The sequence below is a fragment of the Carlito syrichta genome, unplaced genomic scaffold, assembly GCF_000164805.1.
Source record: "Carlito syrichta isolate Samal-C Ts95f unplaced genomic scaffold, Tarsius_syrichta-2.0.1 Scaffold289529, whole genome shotgun sequence".
Classification (NCBI taxonomy): Eukaryota; Metazoa; Chordata; class Mammalia; order Primates; family Tarsiidae; genus Carlito; species Carlito syrichta.
The window spans coordinates 220,673-246,201 of NW_007233625.1; the positions used below are offsets into that span (position 1 = coordinate 220,673).

The following is a 25,529-nucleotide window of genomic DNA, read 5'->3' on the forward strand; positions in this document are numbered from 1 at the left end:
CAGGAGGATCACTTGAGTTCTAGAGTTTGAAAACAGCTAGGACAGCGTATCAAGGCCCCATCTCTTGTGTAAGCGGTATTCAAGAGAAAGAAAAAAAAATGGATTGCTGCAAAAATAAAAAGTGTATTTAAAAAAGAGAAAAAAGACTTAAGAGACATAACCAAATACAATGTGTGGATCCTATTTGAGCAAACCAACAAACCAAATGTAAATATATTTTTGATACAACCAGAAAAATCTGAATATGGGACTCAGTTTTAGATTATATTAAGAAATTACTTAATTTTGTTAGGTATAATAATTACATCGTGATTTTTTAAAAAGCCCTTTTATATATCAGATATGCATACTGAAGAAGATTTATAGGCTAAAAAATGGTAGAATATTTGAAACAAAAGACTGGCAAAATGTTGATAATTGGCAAATAAATATGTGCTGGTTTATTATACTATTCTCTATTTTTTTTCCCTCTATTATGAGTATATTTAGCCGGGCTCTGTGGCTCAGCCTGTAATCCCGCGCCTTTGGGAGGCTGAGGTGAATGGATTACCTGAGCCTGCGGGTTCGAGGCCCGCCTAGGCAGTGAGACCTCATCTCTACAATAAATCAAAAAATCAGCCGGGCGTGGTAGCGCATGCCTGTAATTCCAGCTACTTGGAAGGCTGAGGCGGAAGGATCGCCGGAACGCAGCAGGTCAAGGCTGCGGTGGCCGGGAGCGGCCACTGCACTCCAGTCTGGGCGACAGAGTGAGACTCCAACTCAAAAAAAAAAAAAAAAAAAAAGAGTATATTTATGGCCATTGCCTTGCTATGGGGTGGCCATGTGCTCTTTGAGCAATGGCTAGGTCATGTTTTCCTAATATTTGGCCCCCTCCCCTTCCTTGGGGAGCTGAATCTTCTCCCTCCCTCCTCATTTTTACTTTCTAAATAAACTATATTTCCTAATCTAAAAAGATCTAAAAAATAAAAAAAAGAATATATTTATTGACTTTTCTAGTATATTCTAGCACTAGGTGAACAATCAGACATGGCATCTGCTCTCAGGAAGCTGGAGCCTACTGGGAGATTCAGACCATAAACAAGTCAACAAAATAAATATTCAGAAACACTAACAAGTGCTGTGAGGGAAGTGAGTAGGGTTCAGCAAGATAATGACACTCCTAGCTGAGGTGAGTAGTTAAGGTTCCTCTGAGGAAGTGTGATAACCATTTTGTATTTTTTAAAACACTATTTTTATAGCAGTTATAAATTCACAGCAAAATTGGGAGGAAGCTACAGAAATTTCCCATGTGCTCCCCTACCCCCACACGTGCATGGCTCCCTGCACTATCAACAGTCCCACCAGAGTTGTATGTTTAATGCAACTGAAGAGCTTAAATTAATACATCACAATCACCAAAGTTCCTAATTTATATTGGGGTTCATTCTTACTGTTGTATATCTCACTGCTTTCATGTTAGAAAATTTTCACAGATATAAATGACATAAAAAATTAATGAAGTTCCATGGCAAAATATGAATCCAGGGAAGATAAAATCTTCCAGAAGTTTAAAACTCAGATAGCCCTTGAACCTGAACAGATTCTCAGATATGGAGAGGTATTTCTCCCATCTGGATTTCTGGTGAAACTATTCCCCAAGAAAAGGATATTCCAAGCTAGATGTATGGTAGCTCACGGCGCCTGTAATCCAGGCACTTTGGAAGGCTGAGGAGGGAAGATTGCTTGAGCCCAGGAGTTCGACACCAGCCTAGGCAAAATAGCAAGACCTTGTTTCTAAAAAAATTTAGCTGAGCATGATGTGCCTGCAGACCGAGGCACTCAGGATGCTAAAGGTGGAAGGATCACCTAAGCCCAGGAAGTCAAGACTCTGGTGAGCTAAGGCCATGCCAACTGTACTACAGCCTGGGCAACAGAGTGAAACTCTGACTCAAAAAAAAAAAGGATATTCCAGATTGCCCCTGTGGTGCCGAGGGAATATTTGAATTCCAGGTCACGCCTTAGTTACCGAACTACCTGAAGACCGACAGACTGGGCAGGAGCACTGACAAGAGTATCCTGGCTAGTACCAACTACACAAAGGACTTTATGTAACAGATACACTGCAAAGGCATCTAGAAGTCTTAAAAAGGTTAATAATCTCTTATCAATTCCATTTCTAGGACTCTGTCCTAAGGAAATAATTATATCAGAAATAGAGGGACAGAGATGTTACTTGAGGCACTGTTTACAGTATCTAAATATTAGTAAAACAAAAACGTCCAATGACATGGAATTAAGTAAATTTTGGTACTTTCACAGTGGAAGGCTACAGTCTTAATAATACACACATATGAGCACCAAATAAGATATAGATTTAACTTGACAACAGATACTAGTGTAGGTGATATTCATGGTATGAATAGTTTTGTGAAAACATTTCTACATATTACGTGGGCATAAAAAATGTGGAAAGATACACATATACACTCCAAAATTAATGAAGTTGTAAATAAAGAATCATTTTCTCATTTAAAATGTGAATGCCAGTTACCTAACAGAGCTGTGAAAAATACCTTTCATATTATCTAGTACATGCAAACTCTCAAATGATGATGAATAGTAGGTACTTAAATATTAGCTTCCATCCTTACCTCAATCAGAAACATAATAAAGTCCCCCAAACCAAGGAGAATTACAGAGGGAACACTTTTTTTAATAGAAAAGGAGAAGGAAAATATCACAGATGTTAATATACAACATTGACCTTTTTATTTGGTTAATTACTCTGGAAAAATCTCAGTAATATTTCTTGCTTAAAGTATCTTGATAAAATGCATTTTGTCAGATTTTTAGTAAAACATTTTTTTTTAAACAGTAACTATTTATATTTCTTCCTGAAACACAGTAAAGGAATATGAAAGTTATAAATGCAACAGAAAAAAAGATGGGGCAAAGTAAAGTCAACAAAATCTTCGAAAACAGAAAGTATGTGGATGACTGGTAATAGGAACAGAAGAGAGGAGAGAAACTTGAAACTTAAATGTCTACATGGGGGGGGGGGAAGACAACCAGAAACAAAGATTAGGAATCAGAACTTCCTAGAATTGTCAGAAATTAGCAGATAATGGTACAATGCCTTCAAAACTCCAAATGAAAATAATTTCCAACCTAGAAATTTATACACAAACTATCAAGCAAGGATTCAAAAATTTTCTTCCAAGGGATCCTTTCCTGGGAAGCCTGTGGAGGATATGCTCTACAAAGCAAGAGAATAAACAAAAAGCAGAAAACCACAAAAGCTAGGAAATTCTACAACACGTGAGAGAGCAGAGAGACACCTCCAAGGCGACAGCTGTGCAAGCCACAGTGCAGTTAGTCCCCAATGGAGCAGAAGGGGAAGTCCAGATGGGGCGTCCCCAAGGGAGGGGAAAACAAATTAATCGATAGATTACCTGATTATACCAGGAGGAATTTAGTTCTTCCGGAGGGTTTAGAGATGAATTATTTATAGGGACATAGAAAATGAAGCAAACAAAGATAATCCATTAATTCCAGGAAAAACAAAAAGATGTATACGAGATGAGATGTTTACAATCACAACCATATAAACACCGAACGCTGATTTCACCAAAAATTATGCTGAGTTGCATGATACATGTAGAAGTGCCAAGTTCTCATTTTTCACAGGACAAAGTTACTAAAGTCAAAAACTGAAAACCAAGAAACAGCAGCAAAAGCAGGGTCATTTAATAAGGTGGAAGAAACAGTCAAGGGCAGTAGAAATTGGGAACAGAGCAAGGGGCTACTATTTTAGTTATAAACCTTAGCGAGGTTTTTAAAACTGTTGCATGAAAATTTAAAAGAAATTATCAAATAAGAGTGCTGTGAGAAAAAACTAATCACAAACGTTAGCTGGTCATTTTGTCATTAAGAAGCACTAATTGGCCAGGAATGGTGGCTCATGCTTATAATCCCAGCATTTCGGGAAACCGAGACAAGAGGACTACTTGAGTCCAGGAGTTGGAGACCAGACTGGGCAACATAGTGAGACCTTATCTCTACAAAAAAAAAAAAAAATTAAAAATTAGCTGGGTATAGTGGTGGGCACCTGTAATCCTAACTACTTGGGAGGCTGAAGCAGAAGGATCGCCTGAGCCCAGAAGATCAAGAAAAGAAAAGATCGCTGTGAGTCATGATTGTGCCACTGCACTCCATCCTGGGCAACAAATTGAGATCCTTATTTAAAAAAATAAATAACTTTAGTGATCTTTTCTTTTTCAAAAAAGTAAATTTACCAAGTTGTGAAATTAGCACCATAAATCAGTTTTAGAATATTTTCATCATAGCCAGGCTCAGTGGCTCAGTCTGTACCCCACGCTTTGGGAGGCTGAGGTGAATGGATTGCCGGAGCATGCGGGTTCTAGACCCGCCTGGGCAACTTGGCAAGGCCTCATCTCTACAATAAATAAAAAATTAGCTGGGCGTGGTAGCACGCGCCTATAGTTCCAGCTACTTGGAAGGCTGAGGCGGAAGGATTGCCGGAGCCCAGCAGGTCGAAGCTGCGGTGACCAGGAGTGTGCCACTGCACTCCAGTCTGGGTGACAGAGACTCCAACTCAAAAAAAAAAAAAAGAATATTTTCATCATCCCAACAGATCTCCCATGGCCGTTCTGTTCATCCCTCCTCCTCAACCCCAGGAAACCACCAATCTACTCCACATTTTCTGGACATTTCATATAAATAGAATCGCACAATAAGGTCTCTTGCGCCTGTTTTTCTCACTGAGCACGTTTTTAAGGTTCATCCATGTTTTAGCATGTATCTATAGTTAATTTCTTTTTATTGCTGAATAGTATTCCATTGTACATCAAATTTTGTCTGTCCATTCACCCACTGTATAACATTTAGGCTGTTTTCAATTTTTAGCTATTTGGAACAATGCTGCTAAGAACATTTGTTTGAAAATTTTTGTGTGAATAAATGTTTTTATTTCTTTTGGGTAGACAAGAATGGAACTGCTCAGTCATACGGTAAGTTTACTTTTAACTTTTTTTTTTTTGAGTTGGAGTCTCACTCTGTCTCCCAGACTGGAGTGCAGTGGCCGCTCCCGGCCACCGCAGCCTCAACTTGCTGGGCTCCGGCGATCCTTCTGCCTCCACCTTCCAAGTGGCTGAAACTACAGGTGTGCGCTACCACGCCTGGCTAATTTTTTTTGATTTATTGTAAAGATGAAGTCTTGCCAAGTTGCCCAGGCAGGTCTTGAACCCGCAGGCTCGGGCAATCCACTCAACTCAGCCTCCCAAAGCACGGGATTACAGGCTGAGCCACTGAGCCCAGCCTACTTTTAACTTTTTAAGAAACTGCTACACTGTTTCCCAAAGTATCGGCGCCATTTTACATTCCCACCAGCTATGCATGTGAGCTCCCATTTCTCTATGTCCTCCCCAAATTTGTTATTGCCTGTCTTTTATATAATGCCCATTCTGATGGGTATAAAATGGTAGCTGGTTGTGGTTTTAATGGTGGTGCTGTGTAAAGAAGGAAGCAAAGGGAAAAAAATCCTAAAACATCAACCCTGGGAAACTGGCACCCTAAGTACATGGGTACAGCCTCAGTCAAATCCTCACTCTTCACCCAGAAATCCTACTTTGTGTCTCTGATCTGCTTATTTTCCCACATTTCACAACAATTCTTAACTTCATCTACTTTCCTTCAAGTTAATCTCTATGTCCTACAGAAACTAGTCCCACTTCCTACCTCACAGAGAGCAGAAACTTACAACTCCTACCTCAACCTCCCCCTGCTATGCCAACAAGCCTTGTCTGCCTCTGGAATTTCCTCAAAGTTCAGGGAGCGTGGAACTCCTATCACAGGCCAGCTTCCCTACAAGCAAGGTACAGCCCTTCCGGCTGACCATTTTAGGACCCGTCAATCATTTCCTCTCTCCTTTATTTTTTCTGCAATCTACCCTTCAATTGGATTCTTCCCATCAACGTTTCAACAGCCTCTAGCACCAGTATAACAGCAAAGGCTTCCATGTACTGTTTTCTTCAAATTCTCTATACCACCGGTGTCCACTTTACTACTTTCCATTCACTCAGTCCACATCAATCTGATTTCTATCCTTAAACACCAACGAAGCAGGTCTAGCTAGAGTCCCAACAGCCTCACAGCAATATTCAACAAAGCTAACAATACCCCCCTTTCTGATATATGCTTTTTCTTTTCTTTTTTTGAGTCGGGGTCTTCCTCTGTCACTCAGACTGGAGCGCAGGGGCATGACCATGGGTCCCACAGCCTCGAACTCCTGGGATGAAGTGATCCTCCCACCTCATCCTCCCACGTGGTACCATATCTGGCTAATTTTTTAAATTAAATACTCTTTTGCTATGGGATTCCACAACACCATCCTCCAGCTTTCTTTCTAACATTTCAGTGGAAGATAATTCTCCATGTCTCCCATTTCACATTTCTGCATGGTTGCCTTTGTTCCAGACTATTTTCCAGAGATGTCCTATATAGTGCATAGCCTTACAAGATAAGCTCGTTTGTTTCCCTCTGAAACAAAGAGCAGGCATGCTTACTACCCGTTATAAAATATTTGGGGCTTCATAAGACACAGCATTTTTTCTGTCATACAACCTCTGAGTGTGCAGGTGTCACCCGGTCCTCTTCAATGTCACCCTGTAGAAACAAGAGCTTGGAAAACCAATACGAATGCCGACACTAAGGATAATGCTTTGGGTGGGTAAAAAACTGCCCACTGCCTCTGATCCAGGAGTCAGGTGCTTTCTGCCAACATCCATGAAACATAACTATGTCAGGCTAACTTGTTAACTTGCAAAGAGAGTGAAATTGTAGACCCTTTACAGTTCTTAATACTTTCTGGCAACCTTGTTTTGTTTTCCTTGCTAACTTCTACTCTTTTACTTGATCTTTAAATAGGAATTCCTTAAAGCTCATATCAAGGCTCACATCTTTTTTCACTCTATACTGTTTCCCTTAGGGAGTTTAACTACTTCTGTAGCTTCAGTTATGACCATCTATATACCAAGAATTCCAAAATACTTTCTGCAGTCCAAGCCTGTCTTCTGAGCGCCAAAGCCACATGCCTAACTGCCTCCTTACCATCTGTACTTAAATACTGATATGCTCACAAATTCACTAGTACCTAAACTCAACTCAGTGATTGATTTCTCCTCCCCAGTCCTTGTCATCCATTGCCCTTCCATTCCCTAGCACAGTAAACAGCACCACCACCCACCCAGATGTTTGTGTCAAAACATCAGGACATCTTCCTCAACCCCTCCCTCTCACATCTTTTTGCTTTCTATCAACACCACCATGAAATTTCCACCAAGTCAACTGCTAATGCAAGACTCAAGGCAGTGGCACCAAATTGTACTACAAGTTGAGTATCCGTAATCCAAAAATCCAAAATCCAAAATGCTCCAATGAGCATTTCCTTTGAGAGTCACATTAACGCTCAGCAGGTTTCAGATTGTGGATGTTCAGATTAGGGATACCCAACCTATAGTACTTATCATTATCATACAAAATACCAATTTCACTTAAGAATATCATTGATGAAGCAGGAAAAAAATGTTAATCTTATAAATCTCAGTTGCTGAGGTCAAGTCTTTTTAATATTCTGTGTGACAGAAATGAAATGCATTACACAGCATTTCTGCTTAATACCAAAGTACAATGGTTGCTTAAGGAAAAATGCTTGTACTGTACTTCATACATATTTTTCATGTATGTCCCCACTACTAAACTGCATGCTTTTTTTAGCACAAAGATTCTATCTGGCAAATCTTTCATTTGCCAGAAACATGCAAGTACTCAATAAATGTTAACTGAATGAAAGTGTTGCTGAAAGATTCACAAAACAAGTAAACAAAATGGACTGGGCTACTTCTGTCTCTTCTAATCAGTTATTTTTAGAAGTCTAGAAATCCAGAAAGCTAATAATGCTTTAACGGACAGGTAATCAAGACACTAGTAACTTAAACTGGTTAAGCGTGATGATTTGTGTTAGCACACTTCTGAAATAAGCTGCAAACAAGATACCCTTTTGATCAATTACTTCATGGAAGATCCAACAAGTGGTTCAGGCTCTAAAAAAAGAGGCCAAGGTTTGCTATTTTATATGCAAAGCAGCTGAAGAAAAGGATACATACCTAGGTTCCCAAGACTGGAGACCCTACTATTCAAGGCTTAATGGCTGCTAGTAAGATAAGGGAATACAATGTCTCTCTCACTGCAAAGGTCACAGATCGTTGGCCTGCAAACATGTTTTATTTGTTCTGCAGAGTTTTAAGATTTTAAAGTTTATTTATTTATTTATTTTTTTGAGTTGGAGTCTCACTCCATCGTCCATACTGGAGTGCTCTGGCAATCCTTCTGCCTCAGCCTTCCACGTAGCCGGAACTACAGTTGTGCGCTACCATGCCCAGCTAATTTTTTATTTATTGTAGAGAATTTAATTGCCAAATATTTTAAAACCACAGGTTTTTCACATGAAAATCCAAATTTCTGAGTTTTCAAGATAAAAATGGGAAAACTTTACAATACCAATCTCACTTCTGCTGGAGCTTAGTAAGTGCCCACCTCTTTATTGTAGGGCATGTGCTCTTCTGCTTGCTACTCAATTCCCACTAGGGCCATTTCCAATTCACTTGCTTATGTTGCCTCTCTGGTCTCTGTAAATATAAGCCTGCAACTCCTGCTGGAATGGTTTTTCACAAACATAGGCTTTGGAATCACAGATTTTTGTTCATGTTTCTCTTCCAGCATTTAGCAGGTAATGGTCCTTAGCAGTGGACCTTGGCTAAGTGCATAACAGAACGGCACACAGTAAATTCGTACTCAGTAAATACTAGCAGTTTTATTACTGACATTACCAAGCTGGAAAATGGAATGGTACTGGGGAGAAAAAGTGCTGATGTCGGAATCAGAAGATATGCGTCTAAGGCTAAGTTTCCTCACTTAGAAGATATGTTGGGACCTTGGGCAAATTCCTTAGATTTTTAACCATATTTTCCTCATCCGTATAAAGTGGATTTAAAACCATCGTCCCTGGCTATCATGAAGCAATGTAGCAGAGTTAAAGAGTTTTGTTATTTGTAAAATTGAAGAATTACAGGTTTAAGCAGTAGATGTAGAAACCACCCACAGGGAATATCAAAATGACCAACTGGCTCCGAAATAGGCTACAGATGACTAAACATGACAGGGAAACGTACCAGCCTGAAGGAAAAGAGAAAGACTCTGGAGCCACAGGTACTCTAGCCTGTTTAAAGCCCCAAAGACATGGTATCTTTTGGAGTCCCGACTGGGAAAGAGGGATAGGAGACTAGAGCAAGAACCAGCTAACACAGCTATGGGGTAAACCTAAGAGCCCTGCTCAAGCCCAGGGACCCAGTGAAAAGATTAGAAAACTGTTCTAGAAGACCCTGGAATTCCACCAGACCTGGCCTGACCCATGTCTGACTAAAGTCAAGGTACTGTTTCTGACTTTAACCAGAGCCAGGCTGGACAGGATTGATATCCAAAAAGAAACTCAGGCCTTGTTTCATGTGAATATTTTGCCATTGAGAGTCTAAGGAAGCAGAAAAAGAGATTCCTACTTCTTTTTTTGTTTGTTTGTTTTTGTTTTTGTTTTGAGTTGGAGTCACTCTGTCACCCAGACTGGAGTGCAGTGGAACACTCCCGGCCACCGCAGCCTCGACCTGCTGGGCTCCAGCGATCCTTCTGCCTCAGCCTTCCAAGTAGCTGGAACTACAGGCACGCGCTACCACGCCCGGCTAATTTTTTAAAAAATTTATTTTACAGATGGGGTCTCACCAAGTTGCCCAGGCGGGTTTCGAACCCGTGGGCTCAGGCAATCCACTCACCTCAGCCTCCCAAGGTGCGGGATTACGGGCCGAGCCACCAAGCCCGGCTAAGATTCCTACTTCTTTAAGATTTTTTTTCTTCACTAACTGACAAAGGTTGAGAAAACAAAACAAAAATCCACTGTTGATGAAGATGAAGAAACACATCCTCTTCTCATTCCTTATGGTAAGCATGTAAACCAGCACTACTTGCTAACATGCACACCAGACGCACTTCAAGGTGCCTATCCAAACTGCTACCTATAGGATGGACAGTTCTCAGTGTCCTGTTGCCTCCTTGGCTACAGCACTGAAGCAAGAGCCAATCCCTTGGCAGATCGAAGACCAAAAGCCTAGTGAGAAAAGAGACACTAGGCCAATTAGATTCATCTCAGAAACTGGGAACCAGGACAGAGACTGAACCAGACAGGTGTTAAGAACTAAGCTAAAGACTGAGGTTGCCAACTGAGGCCATGGACAAAGTGAGTAGGCAGAGCAGGCTTGTCCGTAGTGAAATGGAGGGACCAGAAGAGTGGAGGGCAGAAATCTGAAGCCCCTGAGAGAAAAAATAAAGAACTCCCTCAAGTCTGGCCCATTGCCATTTTCTTGAGGTATCCCCGTTTCACTGCCCTGGAAGCTCCATATCATTGAAATAAATCCTTCTTTACTTGAGCTACTGGGTGTCTGTCTTGCAACCAAAAGGGTCTAATTTAAAACAAAAATTGAAAATAAAAGCAAAATGCGGAGGGTTGCTGAGCACATGGGGTTTTACATGGAATAACATAGCAAGTTAGGTAAAGGTAACCTTTAGAAAGTTATGCATTACACATACACGTTATAAGTAAACTACTTCACTGCTTACCAAACTCTCACCCTTTTCCAGAGTCCATGGAAGAGACAAAATTAGAAAACACAGACTTGTGTGTCCTTTCCAGTAGGATAACTAAACTAGCAACAGACACCTGACAAGTCCAGTCAAAATAGATTAAAACAATAGGTGAAAAATGCACCTAGAGGTACAGCCTTAACTGACTGGCAATACAATCATAATATATAAAGAATGGAACAGCAGTGGCCATATTGGACATTTACTCATAAATGAGTAAATAAGTGGGCAGTAGAGGTGGAAGACTTTAGTAGATATTTGAAAAGAAACAAATAAAGAGATTAGACAGGTGGCTAGATATGGTGGTTCCCAACTGTATTTCCAGTACTTAGGGAAGCCAAGGCGTGTAGACTGCTTGAGCCCAAGAATTCAAGACCAGTCTAGGCAACCTTGTCTCTACAAATGATCAAAAAAACTAGCCATGCATGGCAGTATGTGCCTGTAGTTCCAACTACTCGGAAAGCTGAGGCAGAGGGATCACCTGAGCCTAGGAGACAGAGTGAGACCCCAAATCAAAAAGAGACCAGGCAGCCTTCAAGTAACAAACAGAATAACTGCCTCTGGCTTTGAAATTCTGGTTCCCACAAGGCCTGACTATTCTTTGGATGCCTGGAAACTGCAACATCTTTTTTACTTAAGTGAGTTTCTGTTCTTTATAGTCCAGAGTAAAGACTGGAACAGAGAGAATATAGCATAAGTAAAAAAATAAAAATAAAAGTGTGTGATGGGATAAAAAGGAATAGCACACTTTCAAGTCAATAATTCTATATAATGATAATCTTAACAAGAATGTAAATATTAGCACATACATAAGTAGCTTTATTTGTAGAGAAAAGCTGGGAATGACCTCAATATTCAAGGGCCTGTTAACTAAACCATGAGGCATTCACACCGCCAATGCTGTGCAGCCATCAGAAGTTGTAGAGAAGCACAGGTTATTCCTTTCTACCTAAACTCGTGCTCCCTGACTCAGAAACCAAATAGATGCAGATAGCAAGGGATACATGTATTCAATGACATGGAAAGATGTTCATGATATAGTAAGTGAATAAAAGGGCTACAAAACAATGTATAGTGCATTTTTGTTAAAAGTAGGACATTTACATTTACTTGTATATACATATAAAAATGAGATTTTCTGTGCTGTCTGTAATGTTCTTGTATTTCTGTGATTCTTACAAATAACAAAAACTCTCCTAAAAAATAAAATATAGATTTTCTTTCAGAGTCTGCAAGGTAGGATTTGGCCACCAAGTCTTGGTTCTATCATGGGACTAAGTGGAACTGTGGTTAAAAAAGCAAGCAGTCAAGAAGGAAGAAAGGGTGAATGAGATTACCTGAGACAAAGAGAGGGCATAGGGCTTATACCAGCTGAAGGCCCTATTGCCCAGTAAGAGCTACTCTCTAAAATAAAACTTTCCCTCCAGCCTGGCCAGTCTCTTCACTGTCTTCCCCTTCCTTCAACATAGTCACTCATGTTTCCAAGATGCTGTTCATTCTAATTCTCTGGGGTTGACTGTCCTCCACCATGCCCTCTGTTTAGTAGCAATTCTAGTCTCAGTTCCTTCTGAAAGTAGTTTTCACTATTACAAGTAACAATGATTTCTCCCTCCTTAAATATAGCTATTGTTTCAAATTCAAAGATCTACTCAAGAGAGTCACTCAAAACCTCTTAAGTTTCTAGTCAGTGCCTTGGAGTGGCAGGCAGCTCCAGTACATTAAAAACAAGTCCCCACAAGTGAAATCATTTACGATCAAAATGTAATCAATGTCTAAGATGTGTCTGCTTCCATAAAGATACCCTGAGTATAAATCTGGGAAGCAAAAAGACACAATGGCAGCGAAAAAAACAGGAGTCAATTAAGTGTTGCTAACTACAGACAGAATAAGAAAGAGTACAGGTTGGTGAGCAGAAAGTTCAGGCTATCCTCTCATCACCCACTCCTACCACCTCTCCCTTTCCTTTCTCTACTGTCAAAGCTGTGAAACTGAAATACAGTAGTCTTCCCTTCATCCAGGGCTTGATTTTCTGTAGTTTCAGTTGCCTACACTACAGCACAATAAGCTATTTTTAGAAAGAGAAAGAGAGACAAAATTCATGTAACTTTTATTATGCTATATTGTTGTTATTGTTCTATTTTATTATTACGTATTTTTATTTTTATTATTACCTATTATTACCTCTCTTACCATGCCTAATTTGTAAATTAAGCCTTATCATAGGTACGTATGTATGTATGTATAGGAAAAAAAACAGTATACATAAAGTTTGGTACTATCTACAGCTGTAGACATCCACTGAGGGTCCTGAAACATATTCCCTCACAGATAAGGAGGGACTACTGTACTCCATCTTTCAGCCTTCTGAACGCTAAGAGTGGCCACTGACATACTGGCCAAAGAGCCAAAAGGCCCTGGAAGGGCTTTTCGTCCTGTTTTGCCCTTCTGGCTGCTTAGAACATGGACATAATACCTGCAGGTGCACTGACTATTCTGCAACCAAATGAAAACAAAATGAAAGGAAAGGAGAGGCCTAGGTCCTTGCTGAGATTGGTGTTGCAGACTTCTTGTCATTTGAGAGAAAGAAATTCCCATTTGTTCAAGTCACTGGACAGTAGGTTTCAGCTCCTTGAAGTTGTGGGTATTCCTGACACAGTCAGTGTGAAGCTTACAACAGTAGTTCTCAACTATCTTACCTCCCCATCATACATGAAGAATCAAGCACATTCCTTCATTAACGTTACTCATGACTAGTGATTCTCAACCTAACAGGCATCAGAATGCAGAATGGGGGCAGGGAAGACGCTGATCCTGAATCTTGGTGACCACTAAAGTAATGTCTTCTTGTAAGCATATGTCTGGGAGGCAATTCAATCTGCTCCCACCAAAAATGCAATAATGATTTTTTGTTCTGATGTTAAACAAGCAAAATACTTTCTACCCAAGTTGTTCCTTTCTCTCAAAGTCAACTGTTCTTTCAAATTTTATTCCCTCTTAATTACTGAGCTATTACTTAAATAACTATTAATAAGCCTCTCAAAATAATCACTCTATGAAACCAGGGTATTGACCCCACAGAAATAAAAACCAAATTTCAGTCGGGCTCGGTGGCTCAGCCTGTAATCCCATGCTTTGGGAGGCTGAGGTGAGTGGACTGCCTGAGCCCGCAGGTTCGAGACCCGCCTGGGCAACTTGGCAAGACCTCATCTCTACAATAAATAAAAAAATTAGCCGGGCGTGGTAGCATGCGCCTGTAGTTCCAGCTACTTGGAAGGCTGAGGCGGAAGGATCGCCGGAGCCCAGCAAGTCGAGTCTGCAGTGGCCGGGAGCAGTCACTGCACTCCAGTCTGGGCAACAGAGTAAGACTCCAACTCAAAAAATAAAAAAAAAAGCAAACAAACAAAAAAAACCAAATTTCTGTTTTGAAGGCATTCATATCTACAGGTTTCTGGTTTCTATTATTGCGTTTATCATGGTTACAAAAACTCTGGAATTAAGTTATGTACAGATGCATGGTGTACAGATGCCCACAACAGTTCATTTTTCCTCAGAGATCATTTAACTTTTATATTATTAATCATTTCCTTTCAACGCATTTTACAGTTTTTAAAAGTAGTTTCCTGATACCCTAAGTTTGGGAAATATAGGCCATCTTCAAGTAGGCATACTTCTACAAATTATCCACAGATAGAATTTACACTCAGTTTTACTGATTTATGTGTTTATTTGAGTCAGAGTCTCATTCTGTCACCCAGGCAGGAATGCAGTGGTACACTCATGGTGATTGCAGCCTTGACCTGCAGAGCTCAGGCAATCCTTCTACCTCAGCCTTCCAAGTAGCTGGAACTACACGTGTGTGCCACCACATCTGGCTAATTTTTTGATTTATTGTAGAGGCGATTTATTGTAGACCCTGATCACAAAGTTACCCAAGCTGGTCTCAAACCCCTAGGCTCAGGCAATCCTCTCGCCTCTGCCTCCCAAAGTGCTGGGATTACAGGCATGAGTAACCGTGCCCAGCTATACTTAATTTTAACATCATCATCACATATGTTCTTTTGATTAAGTATAAAATTTGGGTTAAAAAACTTCCAGGCTAGAATCATCAGATATTCTGGAGAAGTAAAAGGGAAATACATAAAAGACTTTCCTTGTACATAATCAATTTAGTTATTCCATTTTCAAAAATTAACGCAAACTCATCATCACTAAAGGGATAAAATAAATGTAAAAGACAAATATCATTAAGAAAATAACCAACCTCTCTTAATCAACACATATATACCAATCACTGCAACTGAACATACAAGGTAAAGAATGTTGTTCTCATTTTGGCAAACTGTTTATTTTTAAATGGCAACCAAATTCTAAGATGAGGATTCTCTAAGACACCGCAAAATATTTCACAATACCCAAAAAATTGCTGCACATGGTAGTCTAGAATATTCAAATTCCTCAAAATCTACAGAAAAACACAAAGAAAATCCTATTAAACTAAATAAGGCAAGAAAAAAGATATAAGATGAAAGAAAAGCCCCCTCTAAAATTACAGTCAATTTGGCATTTATCTTTTCATGTTGTTTTCACTGAAAAATTCACAAAGCATAATCTTCCAAACAGGTCCTCCCTTCACTGGCCCAGCTGAGAAAGTTACTCAACTGTCAGTAAAGTCTAGACTTCCAACCACTGCCTTGGAAGTCAACCAAGTTCACTCTTCTGGGACCACAGTGAAAGGTTTGACCCTGATCAAGCAAGTGTGAATGTCTGCCAAGTGTTGGTGTGCAGGTCAGGGCAAATCATGCCCAGTATTGGAGAACAATCCAAGTCAGTGGGCCCTGCTGATGATTCCTATTCAAATGACAAAAAGAATAAATGCGGGCACTGCTCATTTCAAAAAGTAAAACATACATTTATTTGATAAAGACTATCAGTCAGCCAGGTTTTTCTAAAAATTGCATTAGTAGTTTCTTTGGGAAAAAAATATTGCTTAATTAGCTTAGATTTTTATACGAGAAGTGAAGGTATGAGGTTAAATCTTCCTCAAACAAAAGGTGTCCCAAGGAGTTTTTAAAATGGCAGAGAAATGTGTCTGTCAGTATGCCTGTTACAACAACAGGGTGAAAATAAATTTAAATTTTCTTTAGCTCAACTTGACAAATGCGATTTAATTATTAAAAGCTAAGCAAAGCCAAAAAAAATGTAAAGCAACATTACCATACTTGGTGCCTCCAAGTTTAGATACATTGAAGAACTTCTTATGTGAACTGTCATTTAATGTTTCAATAAGGTACTCAAAGGCGTATCCTGGAGAAAAAACAAAAAATTTTCATTAAACACAGCTACAAAGCATCTTATCCAAAGTGAAAATGCCTGGAAACTAGCTGTGTCCAACAGAATTCTCCACTGTGGTCTACATTTGTGCTGCCCAGTAAGATAGCCATTAGCTACATGCGGCTACAGTGACCAAGGAACTGCATTTTAAATTTTATTTAATTTTGATTTAAAGTCATACATGGCTAGTATCCACCATATTGACAATACGGCTCTAAACTATGAGTCTTGTCAAGTAAAAACTCGCAAGACAATTCACTCCTGAAATGTGTTAACAAAGAATACCTGGAAAGGAACAATAGAATGATTTTAATAACGTATGGGGATGTTCTGAAAAGATATGTCCTGAAAACTGTATAAGTACAGACTTAAGTGGAGTCTGCATAAGTACAGACTCCACAATTATGTTAGAGAAATTGATTAAACTAACCATCATCATCAGAAAACGCATTTTTAGAGAATTTCAACATAGATAAAAAATCAAAACCAAACCCACACATAAAACTTCGCAGGTTCTGAAGATAAAGTGAACAAGGTATGTGAGTAAATTGGCACACTCTTCCCTAAAGAGACATGTCCTTCTGGTTTGCCGGAATGGAAGCTGCACGACAAAGTCAAAGGTCCGGGGGTCGCCTGTGAACGTGCTCGGCCCCTGTCGTCTCTGGGGAGGCGGCCTTGAGGCTGAAAAGACCTTTTGTGCAGACTCACTGCAAAGGGTGGGCAGGACCCTCAAGCCGCGAGGGACTTAATCCAAAACCAGAAGAGACGAGCACAGCCCACTTTTGGAATGAATCGTGTTTTTTTCTCTTTGAGGGGAAGGGAGGCGGCGGGGGAGGGGTGTGGAAACCCGGCGCTGCATACTTGGCCTGGAACGGGCGGACCCCCGCTCAACCTTGACCGCCCCTACTCGGCTTCCGGGGGCGGGGAGGGACGGGGGTGGCTCGAGGCTAGACTGTTGAATCCATCACCGGCAAGGAGATGCAGGCCCCTTCGCCTCACGCACAGGGGGGCGGACGGGGAAGAAAAGTGGCCTCTTCTCCGCCCGGGTTTCACCGGCGAGGCCGGGAAGCGGCGGGCAGCACGCAGCAGCCGCCCTGTAGCGGGGTGGACAGCCCCAAGAAGGTAGGGGAGGCCCAGCTTCCGCGCGGCCCAGCGGACGGGCCGGAGGGGAGCGCGACCCAAGTCCCAAGGCCCGAGCGCCGGCCCGCGACTCTGGCGACAGAAGCGAGGGACACGGCGCCCAGGCAGCGTGTGTTCCCAGTCGCCAGACTCAACTTGGCCGCCTGAAACTGACCTGCACTTGGGGCGTCCATCGCCAGAGACCATATTATTCCTGCGGGGAGGGGGCCAGCAGGGGAAGGAGGGGGAGGCCGGGCGGGGAAGAAGGGGAGGAAGACAGGCGGACTGGCAAGGGAGGAAGGAAGGAAACAGTCTCGCGCAAACACCGCGAGAGCCTCAGAGCCGGCCCCGGCTCGGTGCTCGCGGGATTTGTCGCTTAAGTCCCGCGAGATCTTCGGACGTGAAAACAAAGAAAGAGGAGGGGTGGAGCTAGCCAGAAGGCGGTACTTCGCGCAGTCGCCGCTGTGAACGGGGGGGGGGGGGTGCTGGAGTGACTAGGGGGGGCGTGGCTACCGTGGCCTCCGTAGCTCTCCTTTGCTTGTTTCCTTGAGTCTAGTTGGGGCTGTGCGCGCTGGTTCACACGTGTAATCCCGGCACTTTGGGAGGCCGAGGTGGAAAGATCGCTGGAGGCCAGGGTTTCGAGGCCAGCCTGAGCAAAACAGCGAGACCCATCCTACCTCGGCTCAATTAAAATAAATAACGTTTATGTATATTAAAAAATGTCCACTTGGGTTTCTGAGGTCGGGCGGTGTGTGGTTCCTGCAGGATGACTTTCGAAGTGGGGGTCGAAATCAAAAGTCCTAAGAAAAACAGCTTCAGGAAAACAATAAGGCCTGACGTTAACTTGTCGTATGTGGGTAGCCCACACATCTGGCTCGGGTGAAGGAGGTTGTACTGATCCGGCACTAAGAGGCACTCAACTTTTTTTTTAAATGACAACAATCCAACAGCATTTATGGTCATCTTGTAATAACATAAGGGTAATCAAAAAAATATGAACAAAAGCTTTGGAATTATACTCTTAAGGAAGGACAACTAAAAAAACTGTATTGCCTTCTCAACAATTTCTCACTTCATTGTTTCCAGTTGGAGACACTCTGTAGCTGAGTAGTGGTATCCCCTTTTAGCATGCTCCGACTCAGTTGTTTTCTTGACTTTGTTTTAGAACGAATCTCTCCTGCATCATCTAATATTAAGTTCATATACTCGTCAAAACCAGTGATACAATCCTCTGTCTGCATATTCACTTGCTCATAGAGCGACACCTGAATCCAGGATCTCTGTTTTCTGAACTCAGCTCTAGTGCCTTCTGCATTTGGGCCCTGGCCATGGCACGCCATAATGGAATCTCACAAACCGCTACCTCAGAAGGTAACACCCCCTAATTAATTTTTCTTATGTTCCTGCAGCTTCCGTCTCTCCTGTTCTGCTGACTTCTTCCCAGTAGCAGTTAATCATGCTTAGACCTCTGTATCTCTTGTCCTCAGCTCTGCGTACTGTCATCTATCCTGTTGGCAGCCAATTTTCCAGAGAGAGATGCTTGTAATCACCCTTTTCCCATTTCTTTTCCCTCTGCCAGTCTCGCTTTCACTCCCAGAAATGCCTTTGGCCAAGGTCAGGTATAACTCCTCTTGCTAATCTCACATTTCTCAAGCCTGACTCTACTTGTTCTCTCCCCTTGTTGAGAAATACTCTTCCATCAGCTTCTGTGACCCTAGACTTTTTTTTTCTTTTATGACCTCAGACTCTACTTTCTTTTTTCTTCCTACTCCTAAGAGTGCTCCATCTCAGTCTTCCCTGAAGACACCTTCTCTGCCCAGTCTTTAAATGTACTGGGTATCAGATGTACCTCAGGCCTCTGGTTTTGCACCTCCTCTCACTCTCCGTTTTCCTGACCCATTTCACCCTCTCCTCTGGCTTTAGTTATTGGTTAATATATTGATGCTTCCCATCTGCTTGGAACCCAAACCCGTCTTCTAAGCCCAGAGGTGTGTGTATCCTACTACCTGCTGGATGCCCCCACATGCCATAGGCACTTCAGACTCAAAATCTACCAAATTGAACTCATCATTTCCCCACTTACACCCACTATTCCCTTTATATTGCCCACATCAGTGAATGGTGACATCCATTCATCCAGTTGTCCAAGCCAGAAGCCAACACATTGTCTTTGACTCATTCACCCTATTCCTTTTATTATTAGTAGTAGTGTTTTTTGAGTCAGAGTCTCACTCTGTTGACGAGGCTGTTGAGTGCAGTGGGACAATTATGGTTCACAGCAGCCTTGATCTCCTGGCCTCAGGCAATTCTTCCACCTCAGTCTCCTGGGTAGCTGGACTATAGGCACATGCCACCATACCTGGCTAAGTTTTTGATTTGTTTGTTTGTTTGTTTGTTTGTAGAGATGGGGTCTTGCTATATTGTCTAGGCAGGTCTTGAACTCCTAGGCTCAAGCAATCCTTCTACCTCAGCCTTCCAAAGTGCTGAGAACACAGGCATAAGCCATTGTGCCTGGCTGTTATTATTATTTTTTAATAGAGATGGAATCTCACTATGTTGTTCAGATTGGCCTCAAGCAATCCTCTTGCCTTGGCCTATCAAAGTTCTGGAATTACAGGTGTGAGCCCCTGTACCTCTCCTTTTTCCAAGCCCTGTCAATCCAAACTCCAATATATTTCCTTAATTTATGTGCCTTTTAGCCGGGCTCGGTGGCTCAGCCTGTAATCCCGCGCCTTTGGGAGGCTGAGGTGAGTGGATTACCTGAGCCCGTGGGTTCGAGACCCGCTCGGGCAGCGAGACCTCATCTCTACAAAAAATCAAAAAATCAGCCGGGCGTGGTAGCGCATGCCTGTAATTCCGGCTACTTGGAAGGCTGAAGCGGAAGGATCGCAGGAGCCCAGCAGGCGAGGCTGCGGTGGCTGGGAGCGGCCACTGCATTCCAGTCTGGGCAACAGAGTGAGACTCCAACTCAAAAAAAAAAAAAAAGTATGTACCTTTTGATATTGTCTCCTTTATTATCCTGGTATGAAATTTACAGGTAATTTAATCGACACACAATAATAAAATAATCCAGACAATGCCCTAGCTAATATGAAAGAGAAAATAGGAAAGTAATTTGTTGGAAAATAATATGTATTGCAGGACAAGGCATGGTGAACCTGTAATCCTAACACTTTGGGAGGCTGAGGTGAGAGGATTGCCTGAGTCTAGAGATTCGAAACCAGCCTGGGCAACTTGGTGAGACCTCATCTCTACAATAAATCAAAAAATTAGCTGGGCATGTTGCTACTTGGAAGCCTGAGGCGGAAGGATCACCTGAGCCCAGCAGGTTGATGCTGCAGTGGCCGTGAACGTGCCACTGCACTCCAATCTGGGTGACAGAGTGAGACTCCGACTCAAAAAAAAAAATTTCAGGTTTTTTTGGGTCCCCTTTTGTACATCTGTATCATGAATGGCCAGCTCAAATGGATACTAATCAAAATAGTTTATGTTGGTGACTCAAATTTTGAGAGTTTGTTGCTATTGATGTGATTTTTCTGAAATGGTGAATAATTCTTGGTAAAGTTTGAAACAAAATAAAATACAATCATCATTTTTTTTATACACAAAAGCTGTATTTCTGGAAAGTTTAGTGTATATTAAAACCATACACAAATTGCTTTTGTTTTTTATTATAAGTTCTAGCCTCAGATAATTATAAACAAATTAGTTATTGTTTTTATGTTTGTGTGTATGTTTACCTACCTGAACACCTGACAGTATGTTTGGTGGGGGTCTTGTTTAACTCTTTGTGGTGCAATTCTAGACTGTGGAATATAGCACTCTCACATGCATTAAATGCTAAAAGTGCCCATGATGGTGACAACCAAAAAAACCCTCCATTTTCTCAATGTCCTGCTTCCACTGGGTAACACTAACTTAGATCAATCATGGTGTGTTCCCTTGTAGTTAGACTCATTGCTTTTTCTTTTTCTTTTTTTTGAGTTGGAGTCTCAATTCCGGCCACCGCAGCCTCGCCTGCTGGGCTCCTGCGATCCTTCCACCTCAGCCTTCCGACTAGCCAGAATTACAGGCATGCGCTACCACGCCCAGCTGATTTTTTGATTTATTGTAGAGATGAGGTCTCCCTGCCCAGGCGGGTCTCGAACCTGCGGGCTCAGGCAATCCACTCACCTCAGCCTCCCAAAGGCGTGGGATTACAGGCTGAGCCACTGAGCCCGGCTTCTTTTCTTATTTCTTAACAGTTTTGTTTGCTTACTTATTTGTTTGTTTGTTTTCTATCTACTCATTTTTAAGAGATGAGGTTTTATGATGTGACCCAGGCTGGTCCGAACTCCTGGACTAAAGGGATCCTCCTGTCTCAGCTTCTCGAATAACTGGGATGACAGGTGTGCCCACTGTGTCCAACTTCAGTTTCAGTGAGATTTAATTCACATAGCACAAAATTTACCCATTTCTTAAAACTTTTTGTGATAATTATAGATTTGCATGAAGTTGTATGAAATAAGAGAGACCTCATACACCCTTCATTCAATCTACCCCCACATAAAATAGTACAATATCAAAATGGAGAAATTGACATACATAATAATCATTTCACGTCATTCAGATTTGGGCAATTTTCATACACTTCTCTGTGGGGTGTGGGGGGAGGCATGTGTGTATGTCTGTATTTAGTTCACATATGTAGATTTGTGTGACCACCATTGCAGCCAAGATACAGAACATTTCCAAGGATCCTTCATAACATCTATTTTACTCCTAGGATGCCATTTCTTCATCCCCTATGCACTGATAAATACTAACCTGTCCTCCATTTTGAATGTTATACAAATGGAGGCATAGGTATTTTTCACAATACTTTTTTGTTTGTTTGTTTGGGAATTTCACTCTATTCCTCAAACTGGAGTGCAGTGGCATGATCATAGCTACTGTAGCCTCAACCTGCCGTGCTCAGGCAATCCTCTTGCCTCTGCCGCCCAATGTACCCAGCCCATAATATATATTTTTTCAAGTTACATTTCCAGGAAGATTTTAGCACTCCTTTAAATCAGTGTCTTGGGCAATGTCCAGGCTGATTTATCTCTTCCTTTTAATTAAACTTTTTATTCTGGAAAACACTTCAAGGATACAGAAGAACTGCAAGATAATTACAATACACCTTCTTATGCAATTTACCTAGATTTAATTGTTCATTGTTAACATTTTGCCACATTTGCTTTTCTCTATATATATGCCACATATTACATAACAAGATCCTCATAATTTCTTCTTTTTGGGAGGTGGGGGACAAGGTCTTGCTCTGTTGCCCAGGCTGAATTGCAGTGGAGTGATCATGATTCACTGCAGTCTCAAATTCCTGGGCTCAAGCGGTCTTCCTGCCTCGGCCTTCTGAGTAGCTGAGACTACATGTACATGCCATGGCACTTGGTCATTTCTTATTCTAATTTTTTTGAACCATTTTGGAGTAAATTTTAGAGATTATGACCCTTCAGCCCTAAACATTTCATCATGTATTTCCTAACAGATCAAATTCAGGAAACAATATTGATTCAATATAATCAATTGTATTGTATTAATACATTTCACATCAAAATGTTATGAAGTTGAATAATCAAATGTTATAAATGTAAATAATCCATATTCAAACATAGATAGAATTTACAATCTATATCAAATTTTGTCAATTATCCCTGTATTGTCCTTTCTAGAAACTTTTTTCTTGACCCAGTTTCCAGTACAGGTATTACATTTAGATGTCATGTCTGTTTAGTCTTCCATAGAACGGTTCCTCAGCCTTCCATTTCCTTTCTGGTATTGACATTTTCAAGGAGTACAGGCCCATCGTTTTGTAGAATGTCCTTTAATTTGGGCTGGCCTGATTGTTTCTTCATTCTTGAATTTAGATTATGCATATTTTGGTACAGTGCTGCCTAAATGATAGTGTATCCTTTTTAGTGCATGAGATCAGGAGGCACCTGATTTTACTTGTCTCCTTTTTTTGGTAATTGAGCCATTTCTAAACCTAAAATCAGAACAAGATTTTAAGTCCAGATCCTCTGGTTTTTTTTAATTTTTATTTTTTTTGAATTGGAATCTCACTCTGTCACCCAGACTGGAATGCAGTGGCATGCTCACGGCCACCACAGCCTAGACCTGTTGGGCTCAGTCTTCCAAGTAGCTGGAACCACAGGTGCACGCCATCATGCCCAGCTAATTCTTTGATTTATTGTAGAGATGAGGTCTTGCCAAGTTGCCTGAGCTGGTCTTGAACCCCCTGGGCTCAGGCAATCCTCTCATCTCCACCTCCCAAAGTGCTGGGATTATAGAAGTGAGCCACTGCACTCCGCTTAAGTCCAGATCCTCTGAACCCTAGAGCCCATGTTTTTACCCATTCACAGTTCTGGTTATACGTGGTCTCATTTATTGCAGACATGAAGTTGGAGCTGCTTGTGGCCTATCTTCCTTTGTCTCTCTCTCTCTCTTTCTTTTTTTGAGTCAGCATCTCACGCTGTCACTCAGGCTAGAGTACAGTGGCACAGTCATGGCTACCATAACCTTGACCTGCTGGACTCAGGTCATCCTTCCACCTCAGCCTCCCAAGTAACTGGGACTACAGGCATATGTCACCATACCCGGCTAATTTTTTTATTTATTGTAGAGTCGACATCTTGCCATGTTGCCCAGGCTGATCTTGAACCCGTGGACTCAGGTAATCCTCTCACTTCGGTCTCCCAAAGTGCTGGGGTTACAGGTATAAGCCACCATGCCTGGCCTCCCATGACCTTTCTAAATCTTCTCAGTATGACCTCTTAGTAGCTAAGACTGAGTACTGCCATGTTCTTCCAATCTATGTTTTAGTTGTTTTTTAAAAAAATATTTTATTCATAAATCTAATAGCTTTTTGTTGTTGTTATTGTTTTTGGTAGAGACAGGGTCTCTGATTCCCAGGTTGGTCTCAAATTCCTTGGCTTAAGCATTCCTCCCACTTCAGCCTCCCAAAGTACTGGGATTACAGACATTTACCACACCATCCAGCCTATCTTCTAGTTCTACACAGAGCAAGTCTTTTTGGTTATTGATAGTTCTAAAATAAGTCTCATATCTTTAAAAATCAAAACCATGATAAACAAGAATGCCTGCCATTCTCTGGATCACCTTTGAAGCCACTGCTGAGCCTGACCTTGGGTAAGATAAAAGCAGTCGGCTGCCGGCCCTTGGCATATGAAATTAAAGGGAACCATTGTACATCCGAAGGAGGTAACTGTATGTTCTGCCTATCTAGGCAAGAGGAATGCAGATAAGAGTTTATTCTTTTCACCAATGAGAGCAGACCACACACTAAAATTTTTAGAAACTCACTGAAATCCCTGTATATTTCCAGCAGATGGATAAGAATGTTGACACAGGCTTATAGTGCAGAACACTGTCTTTGGAACTGTGTTAAGATGTAAAAGAAATAGAAAAGACCCTTATTTTTAGACCCTAATTCCCTTTTCTATGAGAAGATGGAATTACCATCAGCAAAATGACACAGGAACATACCTTTCCAAAAGTACTGTTATGGGTTTAATTGTGTCCCCCCCCAGATTCATATGTTGAAGTCTTAGTTCCCAGTATCTGTGTATGTGACCTTATTTGAAAATAGAGTTACTGCAGATGCCATTAGTTAAGACGAAGTCATACCGGAGTAGGGTCTGTCCTAATCCAGTGACTGATTTTCTTATAAGAAGAAAAAACAGGCCAGGTATGGTGGCTCACACCTGTAATCCCAGCACTTTGGAAGACTGAGGCAGGAGTATGACTTGATCCCAGGAGTTCAAGACCAGCCTGGGCAACAAAGTGAGACCTCATCTCTACCAAAACATTTAAAAATCTAGCCAGCTGTGGTGGTGTGTGCCTGTAGTCCCAGGTACTTAGGAGGCTGAGGTGAAAGAATCGCCTGAGCCCAGAAGGTCAAGGCTGAAATGAGCCGTGATTGTGTCACTGTACTCCAGTCTGGGTGACAGAGTGTGTGAGACAGAGAGAGAGAGAGAGAGAGAGAGAGAGAGAGAGAGAGAGAGAGAGAGAGAGAGAGAACAGGCACACAGACACAGAGAGGGAAGGCAACCATATGAAGAAATACACACCACACAGGGAGAATGCTGTGTGACAATGAAGGCAGAGATCGGGATACCAGGATGATGGTTCTACAGGTCAAGAAAAGAGGCCTGGAACACATCCTTCCCACAGTCCTCAGAGGGAACCAACCTGCCAACACCTTGATCTCTGACTTCTGGCCTCCAGAACTGAGATAGTATTTCTGCAGTTTTAGCTATCTGGTTTGAGGTAGTTTG

At 41.6% G+C, this 25,529-nt stretch overlaps 1 protein-coding gene across 2 annotated transcripts in view; it reads right to left on the reverse strand.

The window, feature by feature from the left end:
* IREB2 (iron responsive element binding protein 2) overlaps positions 1–17,530 on the reverse strand; it is a 54,574-nt gene extending 37,044 nt beyond the window's left edge. The window contains exons 1-2 of one of the 2 annotated variants that reach the window (XM_021710533.1): positions 17,369–17,530; positions 15,958–16,047 (exon numbers count right to left, since the gene is read on the reverse strand). In XM_021710533.1, coding sequence (XP_021566208.1) covers positions 15,958–16,047; positions 17,369–17,387 — 109 coding nt within the window. In that variant the 5' untranslated portion in view covers positions 17,388–17,530. The remainder of the gene's footprint in view (positions 1–15,957; positions 16,048–17,368) is intronic. The other variant, XM_021710534.1, reaches the window with a different exon arrangement.
* Positions 17,531–25,529: the final 7,999 nt, after the last annotated feature.